Source organism: Bos javanicus, chromosome 17 (assembly GCF_032452875.1).
Source record: "Bos javanicus breed banteng chromosome 17, ARS-OSU_banteng_1.0, whole genome shotgun sequence".
In the NCBI taxonomy this organism is placed as follows: domain Eukaryota; kingdom Metazoa; phylum Chordata; class Mammalia; order Artiodactyla; family Bovidae; genus Bos; species Bos javanicus.
The window spans coordinates 41,378,771-41,400,787 of record NC_083884.1 but is presented as its reverse complement, the minus strand read 5'-3'; the positions used below and the strand labels follow the sequence as shown (position 1 = coordinate 41,400,787).

Here is a 22,017-nt window from a genome sequence, read left to right as displayed (position 1 = left end):
AGCTCAGCTAGCTATTCTGCAGCACGACAAAAAGGCCCCTGACAAGGAAAGGTTTTTTTAATCTCTTTGTCTCAAAAGCTTTAAAAATCTTGACAAGCACTGCTAAGAAACACACATTATTTTTTAAGAAGATGCATAGAAATTTCTTAATGCATGCAAAATTGTGTATGTTTTTATAAACAAATAAAATGCACTTTGGAGACATGAGGGTAAAAAGATACCTTTCTAAGAAGAAAAACAAAATGTTGAACTAATTTAACTATATGCAGTGCTAGTATAAGAAAGGATTTCTGTGATTTCCTTCATGTACAATGTGCATTTTAGACTGCAAAACAAAGTCTGCCTGTAACCCATCTGAGTCAGACCTTTCAAGCAGATAATCAACTAACAATTTTTAATCAATTAAAGGATGAAATGAAAATAAACTTAAGCTGTTGATCAAATGGTAGCATTTAGTTTTTTAAATGATGTGACTCTGTTTTGAAAGTTGTTAAAATTTCAAAATTTTAAAATCATGACACTCAAGTAAATACAATTATAAGACTCTACAGTCAAAAGTTTATTAAGCCAAAATCTTCAAAAAGGTAAAACCGCAACTCTTATGCAAATATAAAATGAACATATTCAAAGATTTTATTAAAATAATTAATAACAAGAAAACTAATAAGAAGACACTACGATTTCAAGAGGGCTTCAAAAGCTAAATATTTACAGGCAAATATTAGGATAAGATTATTGGACAAATTAAAAAAAAACTGGTTAATGTCCAACAGGGTAATAATTTGTAAAGCCATTAAGGTAGGATTGTTTTATCCACCAGACAGAAATTATTTGCATCTCCCTGGGGTAAAAATCCACAAGTTAACCTCTGCCCTAGAGTATTGTTAAATAGTCCATTCAATTCAAAATGAAGTCCAGCATTGCACTGAAAGAATACTTGGGGCTATTTCCAAGTGTCCAATACCTTTTCTGACAAGTCAAATCATCTTTCATTCATGAAAGTTCCTGATTCTTGATAACATTATTTATTCTTGAGAGAAACACCGTCATCATCTTCATTTGACTTATGTATCAATGCCATTTCCATATCATATTTTCAGGCTAGGGCTCTAATGTGCCTTATTTAATCTGTACTGAGATAAACATTAGAATTTCATAAGACAATATATAGATGAATCTACATTTAGGTTATTTTATTTCAGTCACTGGATATAATTTACCATATATCTAAAAGCACAATGGTATAAACAGGCTATTACAGAAGTTTAGAGATTATAAATATTTTGAACATAAGTCTAAGACATTTTATATTTTAATAAGTTCCCCAGGTGCCTAATAAATTTAATAAATATGAATGCTACCAAGGAAGCCTTAAATATAATAGTAAGACTCACATCAAGCAAAGAAAACCCCAAATTAGTATCTTTTTATAATTTATGATATCTATTAAGTAATCTGCATACCACCTAAAAGAGCGCTAAATGTACACCAAGGGAAGGCATAATATCATTATTAATGATATCAAATATATGCATACACAAACACAGTCTAGTGTAAGTCTCGACTATACAATTGTTTCTTTTATCATGGATAAAGGTAGCAAACACTCCCCCAAAGTTCACTTCTGAAAAGCAGTTTACCTATAAAACAAGATAAAAACAAAACAACAACAACAAAAACACTGACAAAATAAAAAACACACATCTTTAATTTTTAACATTTTTATGACATATTTTTAAGATATGTATTTATTTTCATAATATCAGTTTAAAAAAAGAATCACACAAGAATAAGCTTCGGTATGTCTGCCTACGTAAACTGCTCTATTTTAAATTTATCAAATTGTAAATAAACCCCACAATGTGCAATGTGAACCAAACTGCAGCCTAATGAGTACATTTGAAAGGCAGAGTACTCTCATTGTTTCAGTAAGAGAAGAGTATTACTTATTAGAATGAAAAGCCTGGCCTCAAGTCATTCGTCATTCAAAAATAATATAGCATGAATTATCCACTGATTCTAAAACAACATATACTGTTAAAAAGCAAAGTTGACTAAATTAAACATGTGTTCCTGGACCTGTCATTTGATACTTTGCATTTCAGAAAAACTGGAGGCAAATAAACAATGAGACCCACCAGCTGGAGGACCAAGTTGTCCAGAAGTGGTATAGGTTAAGATGCAAAATCAAAGCCACTTCTGAGGAACCTGAGATTTCCAGCACCAGTATCACAAAGTTGGACAAGATGGTATATTCCATGAAAGGCATATTAAAATGCAAATATGTCACCTAGATTAAGACAAGGTATAAGGCAACTTGACAAAGAGTTATTTTAATGTAGAGTTTGCATCTCCAGACTTCTGTTAGGCCAATTTCTCATTAATATGCTGATTATTGAGACACAAAGTGATCTTAAAAGACCAAATATAGCAGGTAGCAGTGGAGACTCAGCAGAGTCCACATGTACTTAGAAAGTATGGGGCGGAGGGTGGGAGAGGCGCACTCAGGGCTATGGAGGGAACGCTGAAGACAGCATGGTCTGGAGGCCAGCTCTCCAAGGGTCAGCTGAGAAGTGAGGGTGCTAAAAAGTGGGCTTGAATGTAAGCCTAGAAAAGTTATAATTAGAAGATCAAATGATTCCCTTTTCCTTTGACTATGTTTTCTTATAATCTACATTTTATTATGTCATTTTGCCTCAAACGTTTGTATAAATTAAAATCTATAGATAGGTTAGCCTTTATCATACTGTCTTTAGTAGTTCTAACCTTCAGTGATGCTGAGTGACCCTTATTAGAACACAGAAAATGGGATGCACTTTAGGAATAACATGCAGAATTGAGAAAACAGAGGATAGAATGCATTATAAATATTCTTAAGTTATTTTTTTAAACTGAAAGAAGTCAGTATAGTAGCTTCTTAATAAGAGGTGAGGGGGGAGGGTCACAGCCATTTGTTCAAGACTTCAAATCTCTATGTGAACATCTATCAAACACCATGATGTAGATGCCTCCAAGGATATGTGGTGCAGTGGTAAAGAATCCACCTGCCAAGCAGGAGACATGGGCTTGATCCCTGGATCAGGAAGATCCTTTGGAGAAGGAAATGGCAACCCACTCCACTATTATTGCCTGGAAAATTCCATGAACAGAGGAGCCTGGAGGGCTGCAGTCTATGGAGCCTGGAGGGCTGCAGTCAATGGGGTCACAGAGTCGAACATGACTTAGTGACTAAACAACAGACTTCAGAGAGAATTGTTTGAGGTTAAATATCCTCCAATTTCCTGTTTCTAGTCATGTGATTTCACTTGAGGAGAACTGATCAGAGTTGGATTTTAACTTATTTTGCTCCTATTTTTCATATTGGAATAAGTCAAACAATATATTCAAACATACTCAATATCCGGTCTTATTGTCAATATCTGGACAATATCAATTAATTCTGTTTAAATATAATTACAAAGAACAAGCTTGAAGAAATCCACTATTATTTATGAAATAAGCAGAAATTATAGCCTATCCTTAGTAAAAATGACAAAAAATGTAAAAAGAACATCCGCCCAACCAAAAGACACTCAATAAGCGTAGTTTCACATATGCAACTTCATACCTAAACATTGAATTTTTAAGCCACCAGACATAAGTTGGACCAAAACAGAGAGTAAAACTACCTAATGTATAAACTCTCAGATGTAGGTTTCTATACTGATGACAAAATGTTAATACATTTCCAAAAGGGAATGGAAAATGCGATTCTTGTGTTGAGGATCACAAAGCTGGCTGATCATTTTTAGATACAATAGAATATACACTGGAGGTTTTACAAATAAACCAACATTTCTCCTTAAAATTACTATAGAGTCTGAAGTTTCTGAAGGTTATACACCTCCATTTTCCAGCGTAGAGTTGCCTCTGGGTAGTGTTGAAACTGCTGTCTGTTCTAACAATCAACAACAGAAAGATATCCAGAACTGTTCCCATTAGTATTTGGTTAGACCAGCAAATGGCATCAAACCTGATTTATTAAAGGAATCACCACTTCTGGTTCATACTATCCTGTTAACCGATGTGACAGATGCTTTAATACAACTAACTGGGATCAAAATTGCAACTATTCTGTGCTCAGATGTTGAGACTCCGAGTCATGATGTTAAAGGAAAATGTAAACAGATATATCTTAGCAGTATATTTGCAAAAGCTTTTAAAGACTGCTATTGTGCTCAGGTTCATCGTATTTACTAGATTAAATTCATTTACTTTGTGTATTCATCTCCATTGCCTCATCTCTAAAAGGACTGGACCGCTAGCCAGAAGACCTTTTCTTATTCATTCATAGGTAACACTTTGGCCCCGTGTGCGTTGATGTAGGTGAGCAGGATTTTGGCTCTCTGTTCTATCACATCGATTAGCTTTTCGATGCCCTGTCTACCTCCCTGACTCTCCCAGTAAACTTTATCAAGAAACAGAGACTGAAGGAGTTTCTGCCGTAAGTGTTGGCTCTTCAAAACAGAAACTGCAGATTCGGGAAACCTGAAAAGAGAAAATGATATTTCATTCTTCGTAATTGCTTGGAAATATTATGCCCTGCCCAGTAGTTCAGCCAGTCATTAATCTGTTATAAATCATACTATCAGATAATATCTTGAGGATCGAAACATTTCTGTCAGCGTCTAGCTTACACTTCTCAATAATTATATACTAGAAGAACAGATTTCAAAGGGACTGAGTTTTCTATACCACTGAGAACTTGACATACCAATGTCTTACTTAAGATCATTATATGTAGGCAAAGAGAGGGACAGAATTAGCAAGAATTCTGATAATCTGGAAAAGTACTTTCCTCAAATTTAAACTCCATTGAGCCCATAAGCGAAGAAGGCAATGGCACCCCACTCCAGTACTCTTGCCTGGAAAATCTCACGGACGGAGGAGCCTGGTAGGCTGCAGTCCATGGGGTCTCTAAGAGTCGGACACGACTGAGCGACTTCACTTTCACTTTTCACTTTCATGCATTAGAGAAGGAAATGGCAACCCACTCCAGTGTTCTTGCCTGGAGAATCCCAGGGACGGGGGAGCCTGATGGATTGCCGTCTGTGGAGTCCCATAGAGTCCAACACGACTGAAGCTAAATAGCAGCAGCAGCAGCAGCACCCATAAGAAACCACTTTAATCTGTTGAGTAGAATCCTATCCTCTTAAGTATCAGCATGAGATTATATGCAAGAAAATATGAGAAGCAAAAAAAAATGCTGACATTTCAGTAAATTACTCTTCCTGAAGCAGAGTTGCATGAATGAACTTAATGAGAAATTATACAAAATACATGTGGTGTAAAGAAAGAAGTCACACCAAAATGCCCAATTAAAGACTGAAATGCTTTTTATTCAGATAATACTTCAGAAATTCTAAGAATCTGGAAACATTATATTAAACCAGAATATTAATTTATTGTCAAATAAATTTAACAAAACTCAAGTTTGAGGGCCAGGGCACTCCACAAGGAAGCACCTTTCTGGAAAACCTGAGGTCAGTTTAGAGGGATCCTTGCTGAATTCCCTAAAGAAGGGCATTATCATTCCTGCTTTTCATTTAGAAATAATAAAGGCAGGGATACAGCACATACATTATCTAAAGGATTTAGTAAAATTTCTCGTTCAAAATTATAAGCAACATTTTGCTGAATCTCCAATTTGGCCTCTCTCCCAGCTTTCATTAAAATGCTGATGAAAGTACAGTACAAATACTGGGGTTTAAGAGTAAATTTAGTAGTTCCTTAAAAACTAAAACAGAATATATATTTGTTCCAAGAGTACAGTTTGCCAAGAGCTTCAGTCCTCTAAGCATCTTTTCCAAATGTCAATGGATCACGCTGGGGATGGCACTGAGGGGGCATGAATACAGCAGTCCATATGTTCCAGCATTTCTGATGCTGCAGAGAGACCAAAGGCCAAAGAGCTGGACATGCTTAATGAGTCTAAGTGTGGAATTAAATAATGTTAATCAGATGCTCTGAGCACCCCAAAGACATGTCCTTTATAGTTTAGTAACCATAGTATTAATTAAGCATTTTTGCTATAGGAAGTATTAATAATCCATGATTTATTAATTCTCTGGCCCTTGAACTAACTTAGCTGTGGCAGAATGTACAAGATGAAACCACTACATTCATGGATCTCTTTAGTGTCTAATCCTTGCATAAAGGAAAATCAAAAAAATTACCTGACTCTGCGCTATGCTGCTTAATGGAAATATTCTATGCATAAATCTGGTTAGTGAAATCTTCATTTTTGCCTTTGAATGTGGAAATTACATATTCAAAGAAGATTTAACTTTAAACCCATTACTCCTTATAATGCATTTAGGGTTAAATCTCCTTTGAAAGCATAAGTAAAATGTTACTCATATTTTTATGAATGTATGAGAGAGATGGATTCTCCAGGCACTATTAATTCTAAGAGGAAATTCAGGGATTTAAGAAGACTCCATAATATCGACTCAGTAAGTGATGCCACTGGTATGTACTTAGCAGACACTTATATTTTACCTTCCATCCGCAGAGATATAAGGAGTGGGTATTAATAGAGAAAGTCATGGCAAAAACTCATGAAAATGGATGTCCTGAAACTCATTAACTCTAGCGTTGGAAATACATAAAATTCCCCATTACCTAATTCATGGTGCTAAGAATTATTAAAATATGCTTCAGAGTTTTGTTAACAAGAGAAATATTAACAGTAGAAATGCCACAAGTTACTGCAGAAAAATGACTGGACTTGGGGTTGGAGGACCTGGGTTCTACTCTCAATTTTAGACTTGCTCATGTGTCCCCAGCAATCACTCAGCTTCACAAGGCTGGTGGACTGTTTCCCTAGAGCACCCTTCTATTTTCAAGTCTCAGACACACCCCCCAGTTTCTTAGTGACCCTGATTTCTGACTAAGGTTGAAAGACAATGAAGGGAACTTCCCTGGTGGTGCAGTGGATAGGAATCCACCTGCCAATACAGGCGACACAGGTTTGATCACTGATTCAGGAAGATTCCACTTGCCTTGGGCAACTAAGTCCATGTACCACAATTACTGACTCCACACTCTTTACCCTGCGAGCCACAACTACTGAGCCTGTGCTCCACAACAAATAACCCTCATTCACCATAACTAGAGAAAGGCCGCATGCAGCAATGGAGACCCAGTGCAAACAAAAATTAATTAATTAATAATTAAGAAAAAAGAAAGAAAGACAATGAATGGGTGCTTATGAAGGAAGGTCTGAAATGTAGCTTCAGTCCCCATGTTTGGGGGTGAATATCTCAGACTCTACAGTGAGGTCCCTGCCACTATGGAATGTCTTAGTTTCCTTTATTTCCAAATACTTCTTGAGTGTAAGCTCAAGATACTTGTCCCCATAATCTATGTCTACAGAAGGATTTCCAAATGCTCAGAAACCCTCTTACCTGAATTGAACTGCCATTATTCTTGGCTACTGTGTTCTACTCAGCAGGTTGCCTCTAACTTCCCATGTGTTCATCAAAGTCACTGAGTTTATTCTGCCCTGGGATATCCTGCCTTGTCAGTATTTGAATGTCTGTTGGTTTCCCCATCCTGCACCCTGGTAATGGAGCCCCTGTGACCTGCTCACCTCCACCAGGCTAGCTCCTATTCCAGAAATGCCTGCATGCTTCCAACCTCATACCACCTGGATTTTCACATGAGGGCCAAGCAATATGATGCCTGTGAAATGCAGCAGGACCTCTGTAGCTTGCACAGGCCAGTTACAGTGAAACCTGGCTGCACCTTTTTTCTACTTCCCTTGGGTTTGGTTCCCTTCTCTGGGCCTCCATTCCCAGATTCTCTTTAAAGGTTAAACTGATCAGACATAGGATATGAGTCTTCTCAAAGCTTACTACGTATTCAATAGAAATGCAATGTCCTGCAGATGTTGCTACATCAGGAAACTTACTCTCTGATGCCTTCTAGGAGTTTGAAGTTCAAGTTATCTTCACTTCTGTCAAAGAAACCCTTGTTATCTATAAAAACCAAGTGTCTTGGGTCCTGCTTTCGCTGGACAATGTGGGCTAGAACCACAGTATCCTGGTTGTCGCATTTTGAACTCCGTCCACTCTGTACACAGGTATCTTCCTTCCGAGGTCGGAACCCACAGCAATTTGTATCCAGGCGGTTATAAATCTGAAAGGGAAAGCAAAAACAAAATCTAAGATGCTGAGTAAAAACAAAACTTGGGAAAGTTAGATGTCCAAAGAACAAGTACTTTCTAAGTGGCTGACTTGCCAGAATTTAATTGGGGCCAGGTTTGTTTAATTAACTGTCAGAATAAGTCCAAATTTCATATCCTTCTGATCCAGCTCAGTTAACAGCTCCACAGGCAGATCATCCAAACTAAGCATCTCCACCCTTCACATTCAGAGTTCCCACTGACATCATATGTCGATGCGTGGCCAGAAGAATCTCTGATGCTACTTGGGACAGAAGATACAGATCACTGTACTTGGATACATCCAGAAAATCTGGGTCACCTCAGTGGCTCTAAAAGTTTACTGCATTCCCTAACTCTCTCTGGATTTCAGTATTACAGTATAAAACTTTAAGTTACTGAGAATAAACCTATGGAAAAAACGTGATAACCTATAATGATAGCCAAGAACACGCCACATATGGAGCCCACAGTTAGATTCTAAATGAACAAGCAGAACACTTTGGCTTATTGGGGTTTATTGTGGGAGTAGGGCGACCACCCTATAGAGGGCAGACACTAACTAGGAAAGGGAGAAATGGGTTATTTACATGTCTTTTTGGAAAGGGAAAAAATTATATTTATTAATCATGGTAAGTTAAAGCCTAGGCTAAGGAGTTAGATACATTTAAACTCAAGTCTCCTCTTTGCGGTTCCGCAAACTTGTATAGCTCCCTTTACGTTACTGAGTCTCAATTTAATTTTCTGTATATCGGAAATCATACTATTAGCCTTGTACTTTTGATAGGTTAAGGACACAAAAGTGTCTGGATACACCCCAGCCTGACCCAGGCATCTAGAAGATACTTAAGAATGGAAAACTGTCATTACTATTGTTGAGACACACATGTACACAGTGTATGAAATGATTGACCACAAAACAAGCTTCTGAAACAAAAGGTAGTTTCTCCATTGCAGTGAAGGAAAACTGAGCCTTGGAGAGATTAAATATTGTACTCTGCATAGAATTTTAGTAAGTAGCAAAGTTAAGATTCAGACACAGTTGTGTTTGTCTTTGAAGTGTACATTTCCCCCTAAAACACCACATTGAATAGTTTGTCTGGTCAAATATTGTACGTATGCTCAAGATTCAAAAGATGGCTCGACACAGATTGTCTTTTGTATTTTTAATTTTTGGCAGTACCACCCAGCACATGGGATCTTAATTCCCCGACCAGGGGTTAAACCTGTGTCTCCTGCACTGAAGCACAGTCTTAACTACTGGACCAGTAGGGAAGTCCCCAGGCTGTCATTTCCATTCTTTTGTCATTTTAAGTCTTTTATTTACTAAACTCCCATCTTTTCTCTTCCTCCTGTTTTTTTCCATATCTTATAAGGCTGGTCACTATAGGTAGTCAGTTGCTAAGACAGAAATGCAGAAAGAGTAGTACCAAAATTGAGCCTACGTTGCAAAAATCCTGTATTTATTCATCCAACAAATGTTTATGTAATATCTTCTACCACCCAGCAGTGGGCCAGGCACTGAGGCAAATGTCACCCAGGGCCAGCACCCCGCCCAAACCAGCACTACTTCCAGAGGGAGATGAATCAGTTTTGCCTCGCTAACACAGCAAACCCACTACCAGACAAATGACCCTCCTCTCTGTTTTCTGCAGGTAAGTAGACTTCACATCAAAAAGCATACTTCAGAAAGCAGTGATTATAAGAGAGGTTAGCATAAGCCAATTTTCTATGAAATTTATATAAAAGTAGTCACATGGGATGAGGTGCTCCATGAGCCACCAGCCTCTTGGACAGATCAGAGGGTACGGTGCTGGTCAAGAAACAGTCTACAGATCAGGGGACCTTGGCAGAGCTAGCTTCAGGCAAGCTGATCTGTGGGGTCATGGGCCTAACCAGGGGTTTATCCATAAATGTCACACAGGCTGTCTCCAGGGCACAAAAGCTCCCAGGGCTGGTTGAATGTTTTCCAAAGGTGAGCAAGAGAGCCCCAACCACATCACTGTAGGTTAAATGAAAAAAAGCATAAGCTGGAAAATACTAGAAAAATGAAAAATGAATTGACTCTTTTCTCCTCAATTTGATTCCTTTTATGTGTTATCTTGACAGATTTGAATATAAGGAAAATCAAATGATATGAAGAGATGGTATGTGCTTGCTAGTTAATCAAGTTACCATCAAGAGGTCAGGGAGAATGTAAAAAATAACTCTCCAGGGAGCTGATTCTCATTTAATGTCCCTTTTTGTTATATACAGTAGCTAATAATTCTCAAAAAGTCTCTATACCTTATTCCTGTCATCATTGTATGTTTTTATCCAATTATAATGACACTATATATGAGAGAAAGCTCAATCTTACTTCACTTTTGCTATAACATCAACGTGTGTTGTGTTGGATAAGTGTGTTTAGAGCTTTACTTGTAAGGACACATCTACCAACCAGTTCTTAAATGGTCTCTGAACCCTAAGCTCTTTCTTCATTGTTGATTTCTAGTGGTGGGAAAGGACCAAAACAAATAGCATTTCTGTTGTCACACAACAAAGCCAGGGGTATCACATACAATATTGTTTGATAACAAGCAATGTACCATCTAGGCCCTAACCTCCAGTACTCTATAAATAAATTATATCTTTCTGTTTTTAGACTACAAGAAAGCATTAAGAGTTAGAGGTGAGACAGAGCAACTTGGAGAAGGCAATGGTACCCCCACTCCAGTACTCTTGCCTGGAAAATCCCATGGGCAGAGGAGCCTGGTGGACTGCAGTCCATGGGGTCGCTAAGAGTCGGACACGACTGAGCGACTTCACTTTCACTTTCCACTTTCATGCACTTTCCACTTTCATGCACTGGAGAAGGAAATGGCAACCCACTCCAGTGTTCTTGCCTGGAGAATCCCAGGGACAGAGGAGCCTGGTGGGCTGCCGTCTATGGGGTCGCACAGAGTCGGACACGACTGAAGGGACTTAGCAGCAGCAGCAGCAGAGCAACTTAGAGCATCCTTTTAAAATTATTATTGGAGTATATTATTGGAGCTTTACAATGTTGTGTTAGTTTCTGCTGTACAACAAAGTGAATCAACTATAGATATACATATGTCCCATCCCTCTTGGATTTCCCTTCCACCTGCCATCCCACCCCTCTAGGGTCACAGAGTACTGAGCTGAGCACCTTGTGCTATACAGAAGCTTCCCACTAGCTATCTATTTTACACATGATAATGTATTAGTTTGGTGCAGAAGTAATTGCAGTTTTACATTGTTGGACTTTGCCATTTGATGTTGGAATACATTCTTAAATAAATGGGGTTGTGTTATACATCATTTTAATGCACATTTCTTGCTTTATTTATTTTACTGCTGCTGCTGCTGCTAAGTCACTTCAGTCATGTCCGACTCTGTGTGACCCCACAGACTGCAGCCCACCAGGCTCCTCCGTCCCTGGAATTCTCCAGACAAGAACACTGGAGTGGGTTGCCATTTCCTTCTCCAATGCATGAAAGTGAAAAGTGATAGGGAAGTCGTTCAGTCGTGTCCAACTCGGTGCGACCCCACGGACTGCCGCCTACCAGGCTCCTCCGTCCATGGGATTTTCCAGGCAAGAGTACTGGAGTGGGGTGTCATTGCCTTCTCCATTTATTTTGCTAATGACTTATTACTTGCTGTTTATTTTGTATTTATTTTAGACTACAGAAATGATGTTAGACACAAAGCAAATTCGAGTGACTTTTTATTCAAGTTCAAAATGGGTCATAAAGCAGCAGAGACAACTTGTAACATCAACAGTGTATTTGCTCCAGGAACTGCTAATGATTCTTCAGTGCAGTGGTGGGTCAAGAAGTTTTGCAAAGGAGACAAGAGCCTTGAAGATTAGAGCATAATGACGGGTCATAGGAAGTTGACAAGGACCAATTGAAAGCAATCATCTAAGCTTATCCTCTTACAACTACAAGAGAAGTTACCGAAGAACTCAACATAGACCATTCTATGGTCATTGGGCATTCGAAGCAAATTGGAAAGGTGAAAAAGCTTCACAAGCAGGTGCCTCATGAGTTGACCACAAATCAAAACAATTGTTTTGAAGTGTCTCTTCTCTTATTCTATGCAACAACAATGAACGATTTCTTGATTGGATTGTGACATGAGACAAAAAGTGGATTCTTCTATACAACAACCAGTGGATGACCAGCTTAGTGGTTGGACTGACAAGAAGCTCCAAAGCACTTCCTAAAGCCAAACTTGTACTAAAAAAAAGTCACGGTCACTCTTTGGTGGTCTGCTGCCGGTCTGATCCACTACAGCTTTCTGAGCCTTGTGAAATAATTACATCTGAGAAGTATGCTCAGCAACTTGATGAGATGCACTGAAAGCTGAAGTGCCTGCAGCCAGCATTGGTCAACAGAAAGGGCCCATTTCTTCTCCACAGCAACACCAAACTGTATGTTGCACAACCAATGTTTTAAGAGTTCAATGAATTGGGCTACAAAGTTTTGCCTCATCTGCCATGTTCACCTGACCTCTCGCCACCTGACTACCAATTGTTCAAGTATCTCAACAACTTTTGCAAGGAAAATGCTTCCACAAGTAGCAGGAAACAGAAAATGCTTTCCAAGACCGTGGAATCTGGAAGCATGAATTTTTACACCACAGGAATAAGCAAACTCATTTCTAGTTGGCAGAAATGTATTGAGTGTAATGGTTCCTATTTGATAAATAAAGATGTGTTTGAGCCTAGTTATCATGATTTAAAATTCACAGTCCAAAACTGCAATTACTTTTGTACCAACCTCATAACATGTTTCAAAGCTAGTCTCTCAACTCATCCCACCCTCTCCTTCCCCTGCTGTGTCCACAAGTCCATTCCCTACATCTGCATCTCTATTCCTGCCTTGCAAATAGGTTCACCCATACTATTTTTCTAGATTCCACGTATATGCATTAATATATATATATTTATTTTTTTCTTTCTGACTTACTTCACTCTGTGTGACAGACTCTAGGTCCATCTTTTTACTGCCTTCCCAATGTGAGATTGTTTCCAACAGTGTATTTTTAAAGCATTTTGCCTGATCCAATTTGAATCACTCAACAGTCTATGATAATTTCACCGCTTCCCTGTCAGATTGTTGTGCCCTTCAAGTCTCACAGACCTTGTTATTGAAAATAGGTGTGTGATTTCAGCCTTACTTCTCTTCCAAAAATGTTTATCACTCTTTTTTATCAGATAATGCATGTACTTGGTGGGTATAATACCAGTTTTCAAATGTGAGCTTTGTGTATGTGTGTGTGTGTGTGTGTGTACATATACAGAGAATCACATTGTTAGGCTTCAGATAATTATTTTACTTTGTTTTTCTTAGCCTCCAACTATAGTAAATTATGTCTTTGTTTACTGGCCTTGTCTCTTAAGGGCCTAGTTCAGTTCAGTTCAGTCGCTCAGTCATGTCCGACTCTTTGCGACCCCATGAATTGCAGCACGCCAGGCCTCCCTGTCCATCACCAACTCCCGGAGTTCACCCAGACTCACGTCCATTGAGTCAGTGATGCCATCTAGTCATCTCATCCTCTGTCGTCCCCTTCTCCTCCTTCCCCCAATCCCTTCCAGCATCAGAGTCTTTACCAATGAGTCAACTCATCACATGAGGTGGCCAAAGTACTGGAGTTTAAGCTTTAGCATCATTCCTTCCAAAGAACACCCAGGACTGATCTCCTTTAGAATGGACTGATTGGATCTCCTTGTAGTCTATGGGACTCTCAAGAGTCTTCTTCAATACCACAGTTCAAAAGCATCAGTTCTTCAGCACTCAGCTTTCTTCACAGTCCAACTCTCACATCCATACATGACTACTGGAAAAACCATAGCCTTGACTAGACGAACCTTTGTTGGCAAAGTAATGTCTCTGCTTTTGAATATGCTATCTAGGTTACTCATAACTTTCCTTCCAAGGAGTAAGCGTCTTTTAATTTCATGGCTGCAGTCACCATCTGCAGTGATTTTGGAGCCCAAAAAAATAAAGTCTGACACTGTTTCCACTGTTTCCCCATCTATTTCCCATGAAGTGATGGGACCAGATGCCATGATCTTCATTTTCTGAATGTTGAGCTTTAAGCCAACTTTTTCAGTCTCCTCTTTCACTTTCATCAAGAGGCTTTTTAGTTCCTCTTCACTTTCTGCCATAAGGGTGGTGTCATCTGCATATCTGAGGTGACTGATATTTCTCCGGCAATCTTCATTCCAGCTTGTGCTTCTTCCAGTCCAGCGTTTCTCATGATGTACTCTGCATAGAAGTTAAATAAGCAGGGTGACAATATACAGCCTTGACATACTCCTTTTCCTATTTGGAACCAGTCTGTTGTTCCATGTCCAGTTCTAACTGTTGCTTCCTGACCTGCATATAGGTTTCTCAAGAGGCAGGTCAGGTGGTCTGGTATTCCTATCTCTTTCAGAATTTTCCACAGTTTATTGTGATCCACACAGTCAAAGGCTTTGGCATAGTCAATAAAGCAGAAATAGTTTTTCTGGAACTCTCTTGCTTTTTTGATGATCCAGTGGATGTTGGCAATTTGATCTCTGGTTCCTCTGCCTTTTCGAAAACCAGCCTGAACATCTGGAATTTCACAGTTCACATACTGTTGAAGCCTGGCTTGGAGAATTTTGAGCATTACTTTACTAGCGTGTGAGATGAGTGCAATTGTGTGGTAGTTTGAGCATTCTTTGGCATTGCCTTTCTTTGGGATTGGGATGAAAACTGACCTTTTCCAGTTCTGTGGCCACCGCTGAGTTTTCCAAATTTGCTGGCATATTGACTGTAGCACTTTCACAGCATCATCTTTCAGGATTTGAAATAGCTCAACTGGAATTCCATCATCTCCACTAGCTTTGTTCATAGTGATGCTTTCTAAGGCTCACCTAAGCAGCTCTTAAATATCACTCCCTGGGTCTTCCCAGAATTGTTTTTATAGGCCTTCTTTCTAATTGACATTCAATATATCCAAAATAATTGGAACACAAAATCGTTATCCACTCCTTTAAATTAAGTGTCATTTTGCTTGGCATTTAATTCAGTTATAGCTTGAATATATTTCTGCTTACTTTGAGTAGAGTTCACCTACTTTTTAAGCCCTAACAAAGCATATTCTAGCCATCTATGTATCCATAATATGGTTTTAATATATTCACTTGTCTAGAGCACACGGTAAAACAATCTTTTCATTTAACTATCACATGATCAAAATTGCAGGAAGAAAGATCAATAACCTCAGATATGCAGATGATACTACCCTTAAGGGAGAAAGCAAAGAGGAACTAAAGTGCCTCTTGATGAAGGTGAAAGAGGAAAAAACTGGCTGAAAACTCAACATTCAAAAAACTAAGATCATGGCATCTGGTCCCATCACTTCATGGCAAATAGATGGGGAAACAATGGAAACAGTGAGAGACTTTATTTTCTTGGGCTCCAAAATCACTGTGGACAGTGAATGTAGCCATGAAATTAAAAGGCACTTACTCCTTGGAAGAAAAGCTATAACAAACCTAAACAGCACACTAAAAAGCGGAGACACTGTTTTTCTGACAAAGGTCTATATTGTTAAAGCTATGGTTTTTCCAGTAGTCATGTATGAATGTGAGAGTTGGGCCATAAAGATGGTTGAGCACCAGTGAACTCATGCTTTTGAACTGTGGTGTTGGAGAAGACTCTTGAGAGTCTCTTGCACTGCAAGGAGATCAAAACAGTCTACCGTAAAGGAAATCAGTCCTGAGTATTCTTTGGAAGGACTGATGCTGAAGCTGTAGCTCCAGTACTTTGGCCACCTGATGCGAAGAACTGACTCATTAGAAAGGACCCTGATGCTGGGAAAGATTGAAGGCAGGAGGAGAAGGGGACGGCAGAGGATGAGATGGTTGGATGGCATCACTGATGCAATGGACTTGAGTTTGATCAAGCTCCAGGAGATGGCGAAAGACAGGGAAGTCTGGCGTGCTGCAGTCCATTGGATTGCAAAGAGTCAGACATGACTGAGCAACTGAACAACAATCATGATCAAGCACCATAGTTACCATCTCCCTGACTATGTTTTTAGATAATAATCCTACAAAAAAGCCAATTTGGGGGGAAATCTTGTCAGTTAAGCAGTTACGTGTTGATCACCATTGCAGCAGCTTGCTCAAATTCATATTTTCTCACTCCTTAAAACAAGGAAAGTCTTTTGCAAAACTGATCTTCTGAAGGCTTCTGAAGATTGATGACAATCATTATTTTCCATAAAATTACTCTTTGCTCTTTTAGAAAAATATATATTTTCAATGTTTACCTAATTAAAATTATACACAGAAAATTCAGGTGTCCCAGCCAAATATTTTGTTGGTGGGGGTATTTTTAGATATCTGGCCTTTGTGAAGTTTCTTTTTCTAATCCCATTTTCTTTTTGGTGGGGTAAGTTTTGTCTATAAGAAAAAGTATCTGTGAGTGACTCAAGCTATGTGTGCAGAGTCCAAACAAGGAAGTCTTAGCTGCCCCGACTAGCTCTTTAAAACCCAGAAGAAATCTGCAGAAATCCAGTAACTTCCCAGACTTCTGAATCCCACCCATCCTAGCTGTGTCTTCAAAACATGGGTCTGTCAACACAGTTGTGGGAGTTTCTTATCTCTTTTTTCTCAAAGTAAAACAGTTAAATGACTAATTTTATTGTGTGAACAAAGGCAATTAAAATATTCCAAACTTGCTAATATTAATAATGAAAAACATAATAGCATTCATTGATTGAGTGCTTTGTATATGCCAGGAATTGTACACTTAAATATTTACATAGATTATTCAATCTTCATTGCAACCTTAAGACCTAGGTGCTACCAAGGGTCCCATTTTATAAATGAAGACATTGCTGTGCAGAGAGGCTAGCTGATAACTCAGGGTCCCTCAGCTCATACGTGATGAAACTCAGGATTCTAAAGCAGGTGTCCACCCCTTCAAAGTGCATCTCTTATCTATCCTGAGTGTATCTCCCAGGGACAGCCTTCAAAGATGCTATAGAAAGACATGTGCGTTTGTACAGAAGGTTAAATGATCCTACTTGCAATAACCACTGTTCACAAGGTTTCTGCAGAAACACAATGAACTTCAATGAAAAGTTCAGGCAAAATTCATATAGGAGAGGATATTACAGTTGGGATTTAAGAGATAGGTTCAGTTCCGTTCAGTTAGCTAAAAAACAGGCAAAGGCATGAAGGTAGGAAATCAAAAGACATTTTAGAGAACCTGAGGGAATGTTAGATGGGCACTTCTCAAATGACCTACAGTGAAAAACCTGGTATTTTTGTCTTTTCTCTCCCCAGACTTCACATTCCATGTGGACTGTTGCTTTGTTAAAAGACAATAAAATAGATATCATCATATTAACTGAAATAAGACAGAGAAAGACAAATATCATCTGATGCCACTGATACATGGAATGAAAAACAAATTATATAAATGAACTTATTTACAAAACAGAAACAGACTCACAGACATAGAAAGAAAACTTATGGTTACTGAAAGGTAAAGGGGGAGGGATAAATTAAGAGCTTGAGATTTATATATACACACATAAAACATATACACATATAAAACATAACCAAAAAGGGCCTACTGTTCAGTACAGAGAACTATATTCAATATCCTGTAATGACCTATAATAGGAAAAAAATCTAAAAAAGAATGTGTATCTACATTGTATAACTGAATCACTTTGCTCTACACCTGAAATTAACCAACATTGTCAATTAACTGTACTTAAATAAATAAATAAATGAACATCATCACTCATAGTTAGAACTGCTTCCATTAGATTCATCTAATCATCTCAAGAACTCAGGGAACAAGAGCTTCATAAAGACCACACTATGATAAATGTTCTTACAAATGAATTCACTGTCCTTCTAATGAAACTTTTTTTAAAAAGATAATACAAAAAAATAAAACAATTTATTACAAGAGAAATGGAATTTTAAAAGATACAAAATACCAACCAAATATCTTGTTAGACTCAACAGACAAAACCACTCTACTAAATTGATATCAAAGTTTTTAAATGTTCATCTGCAGTGTTTGCCCTTCTCTCTCCGTGGATGGGTCTGGACTGACCAGGTGCCTGAACGCACCTGGAGCAGCACAGTCTGAGCCCATTTCCCGTAGGTAAAGGGGGCATGAAGCCAAGGACTCAGAGCTGGAGAGGACCAAGGGCCCGATGCCTAGAGGGAAAGCTGAGAAATGGATGTATCTGCAGGCTCCACCACCACCTCCTTCCACAAGGCTGGAATAGAAGAAGGCAGGGAGCAGGGCATCAGGAGACATCAGAAGAACAGGAACCGAAGGGAACCAAGGTCAGATGTGCTCAGAAGCTGGAGAGACTAAAATGAAGAGATACTTTCGAACAGAGATGAGAAACTCTCCAATCCAAAAATTTCATTCATTCAATTCTTTTAGGTAATGTTATCACCCTATTTTTTTACCTGTCTTTCCACACTTATTTGAAGGTTTGAGTGAGCACACGCATGTGTGTGTGTGAGTGCTTCTGGTCTGTTAAGTCAATACCTCAAGCTTCTCATCATCTCTTTTCAAATTATTTGTTTTAAAAATGCCACCTTTTGGGGGGAGAGAGATAAATTGGAAATTGGAGATTAAAATATACACATTACAAGGTATAAAATAGATAAACAACAAGAGAACACAGGGAACTATAGTCAACATTTTTTAATAACCTCTAATGGAAAGTAATATGAAAAAGAAATGTGTGTAAATGCTCAGTCGCTTTAGTCATGTCTGACTGTCTGCGACCCATGGACTGTATGACCTCAGGCTCCTCTGTCCACAGGATTCTCCAGGTAAAATACAGGAGTGGGTTGCCATGCCCTCCTCCAGGGGATTTTCCAGACCCAGGGATCAAACTCACGTTTCCTGTGTCTCCTGCATTGCAGGCAGATTTTTTACCACTGAGCTACCAGGGAAGCCCCAAAAAAGAAAAAAAAAAATATATATATATATATAAACATATATAAAGCTGAATCACTTGGTCATACACCTGAATAATTATAAATCAAATACACTTAAATTTTAATGTTAAAAATTATAAATAAATAAAATAAAAATTAAAAACTGCAATTTTACAAAGAAAGCTGCATTTTTAGAGAGAAAGCTTAAATTGTGCAATAAAATAGGTAAAGTGTTAGCACAGTAACTCATCCAATGCTTGGCACAGAGCAACCATTTGATAAAATTTTATTGTTAAGAGAATTTTCCTGATGATTGGTATCCACTTTGTATTTGGCTATTTACAAAGCTCCTCCAAAACGCTCTTCTTTAGGAAGAGTCAAGTAAATAAAATCATGCTGGCAGAGTAAGACGTGGGTCTTTTAAAAACAGCATCCAGTATTAACTGGAGTGGGGAAAGATGGGCAGGGAGCAAAGGACAGAGCTGCCTGTGCTCGTCATCCCCTCCTGGTTGGCGTCTCTATGTGGGTTCAGTGTCACTAGCGAACCAGAAGTCTCACATCCCACAGGGCCCACGTGACATCCTGCTTGTAAGAGACGTTTGATAAACACTTGACAAGAAGATGTGACAGAGGTAACAAAAGGACTGCAATTCGCAGTTTTCTGGAAGATTCCTTTGAATTTCAGTGATCTTATTTGACATCTCATTTGTTTTTAGAAAATGTGTGAGAATCACTAGCATTACCATCCCCACCCGAGAAAGAGAGAAACACAAACAGATGGGCTTATTTATTCATCAGCTAATAATTCACATTAGAAAATCCTTGTACTTGGGTTTGTCTTGATGTCGATCAATACATGGTTGCCATGTCATCAGTGGAGCCATATTTGGATCCCTGTGGTCTAATAGATGTGTGGATCTCTACCGGATCATAGAGAAGGGCAACTTCAGACAAACCCCACAGCTCCCACAGTACCTGTGATCACAGACCTGGCCTGATACCTTGGGAACTCGACAAAGCAAAAACAAAAGCAGAGGTTCTCACCAGCCTGCATCTGTCTTGCTGGGGAACTCTCACCTCAGAAAAGAATAGGTTTCATTTTTGTTCAGTGTTACCATGGCAACAGGTAGACTGTTAAATGAGTATGCATGCCAATGCCCAGCAGAGCAGCTTACGAACAATAAGGAAAGTAAAAATCATTTACAGTACATACATCTAACTATGGGCATGAGTTCCCCTATGCTTTGGCCTCTGTAAACAGGCTTTGTACCACCTATGCTCCAGAGCTCAGCATTTAACAATAACAATTATTGAGTACCGGTTCAAGACAGACTCTCCAGCTTACATCCCATTGCTGAATAAGTAAAGACATAATAGTATTTTTTATATATAAGTAAAGCTATTTTTAATGCTACAACATATTTGGATCTGTTTCTACAGATAGAATAATTTTGTTTGTTTGTTTTTGTTTTGACCATGCCACATCGCATGTGGGATCTTAGTTTCCAGACCAGGGATGGAACCCGCACCCCCTGCAATGGAAGCACTGAGTCGTAATCACTGGGCCTTTGGGGAGGTCTCAACAGATGTGGTATTTTGAATTCATGTAACTCTGAATAAATACCAGAAATCAAACATCATCCTGCCACAAAAAGACTCTGGAAAGAGTCACCAGGGAAGTGACAATCTATTTTTAGAGAAAAGAAAATTCACGTTCTGTAATCTGCACAAGTAGAGCTGCATGGAAATAGCCTCTATCAAAGGTGCACCCACCTTCCTGTAAAGATTTCTAAAGAGCACTTGGACGGAGAGAAACAATAATTTTTACATTTTATCAAGTTCTCATTTATAGAATGGATTTAAATGAAGCAAATAAATTTAAAACAGCAATAAAATAACCTTAATTATAAGTACTGTTTCTTAAAAATGCTTTTTTTCCAATGAACTGAGACAGCATTTTTCATGATTTAACATTAAATAGGGTTGCCCGGTAAGTTTAAAACAATGTACATTTACATCTCAGGGCAGCATCATTAAAAGCTTTTGCTTTGCTCGACTCGACATGCATTCACTTTTAGCACTTTTATGAAATTTCTATCAGTTTTATTGCCCCCTATCATGTAGTATTTTATCATAAAGATAGTGACAAAAATAAGTAAAAATAAATGACTGCACTAAAACATAATTCTGATTGTCGTGACACAACTACTTTGCTCGACCAAACTTTAGTTAGTCTCCTGAACTCTCCTAAGCCTATCTGTGTACTTCCTTATAAAATTAACTTTTAGCAAGAACCCTGCAAAGTCCTTACTCTCGAAGATACCTGATCACACTTAATAGCTAACTTGGGTCCTCAGCTTTCACCATCCTCAAGGTGAGGTCTTGTCACTTGTCTTTAGCAAGAATCTGGTCAGGCCACTTTACCTGGAACTCCCCTTCCCGTGATGTTTGCTCTTAGCCCTTGTCTATCCCATGACCCTTCCTCTGCTCCCTGGCTATAAGTCCCTATCTGCACTGCTGTATGGAGCCCCATCTTTCTCCCTGCCTCCCTGTCAAATTCCACCACAGTGATCCCTACACCTATCTTGATGGTCCTGGATAAAGTCTCATTCACCATCTTCAACAAGCACCATGAAATATTCTTTCTTTTACAGTGATTAACACAACTTAATGTAATATATCCTAAAGATATTGAAACTCATTATTCATGGAAACTGGTTCCTTTATAAAAAGTTAATTCTGCTAGACTGATTATTCTCTGGCTATTTAAAAATAAATATTGCTTGAGGGTAGGATGGTGCTTGCCAGGGGCTGTGGAGTGGGTCAAAGGAAACAAACTTTCAGT

The 22,017-nt window shown here is 38.6% G+C and overlaps 1 protein-coding gene across 2 annotated transcripts in view; it reads right to left on the bottom strand.

Annotated features, from left to right (window-relative positions):
• Positions 1-610: 610 nt before the first annotated feature.
• The window catches only part of GASK1B (golgi associated kinase 1B), a 71,440-nt gene continuing 50,033 nt past the window's right edge, over positions 611-22,017 (bottom strand). For both annotated transcript variants that reach the window (XM_061384329.1, XM_061384328.1), the window contains exons 4-5: positions 7,955-8,181; positions 611-4,527 (exon numbers count right to left, since the gene is read on the bottom strand). In XM_061384329.1, coding sequence (XP_061240313.1) covers positions 4,320-4,527; positions 7,955-8,181 — 435 coding nt within the window. In that variant the 3' untranslated portion in view covers positions 611-4,319. The remainder of the gene's footprint in view (positions 4,528-7,954; positions 8,182-22,017) is intronic.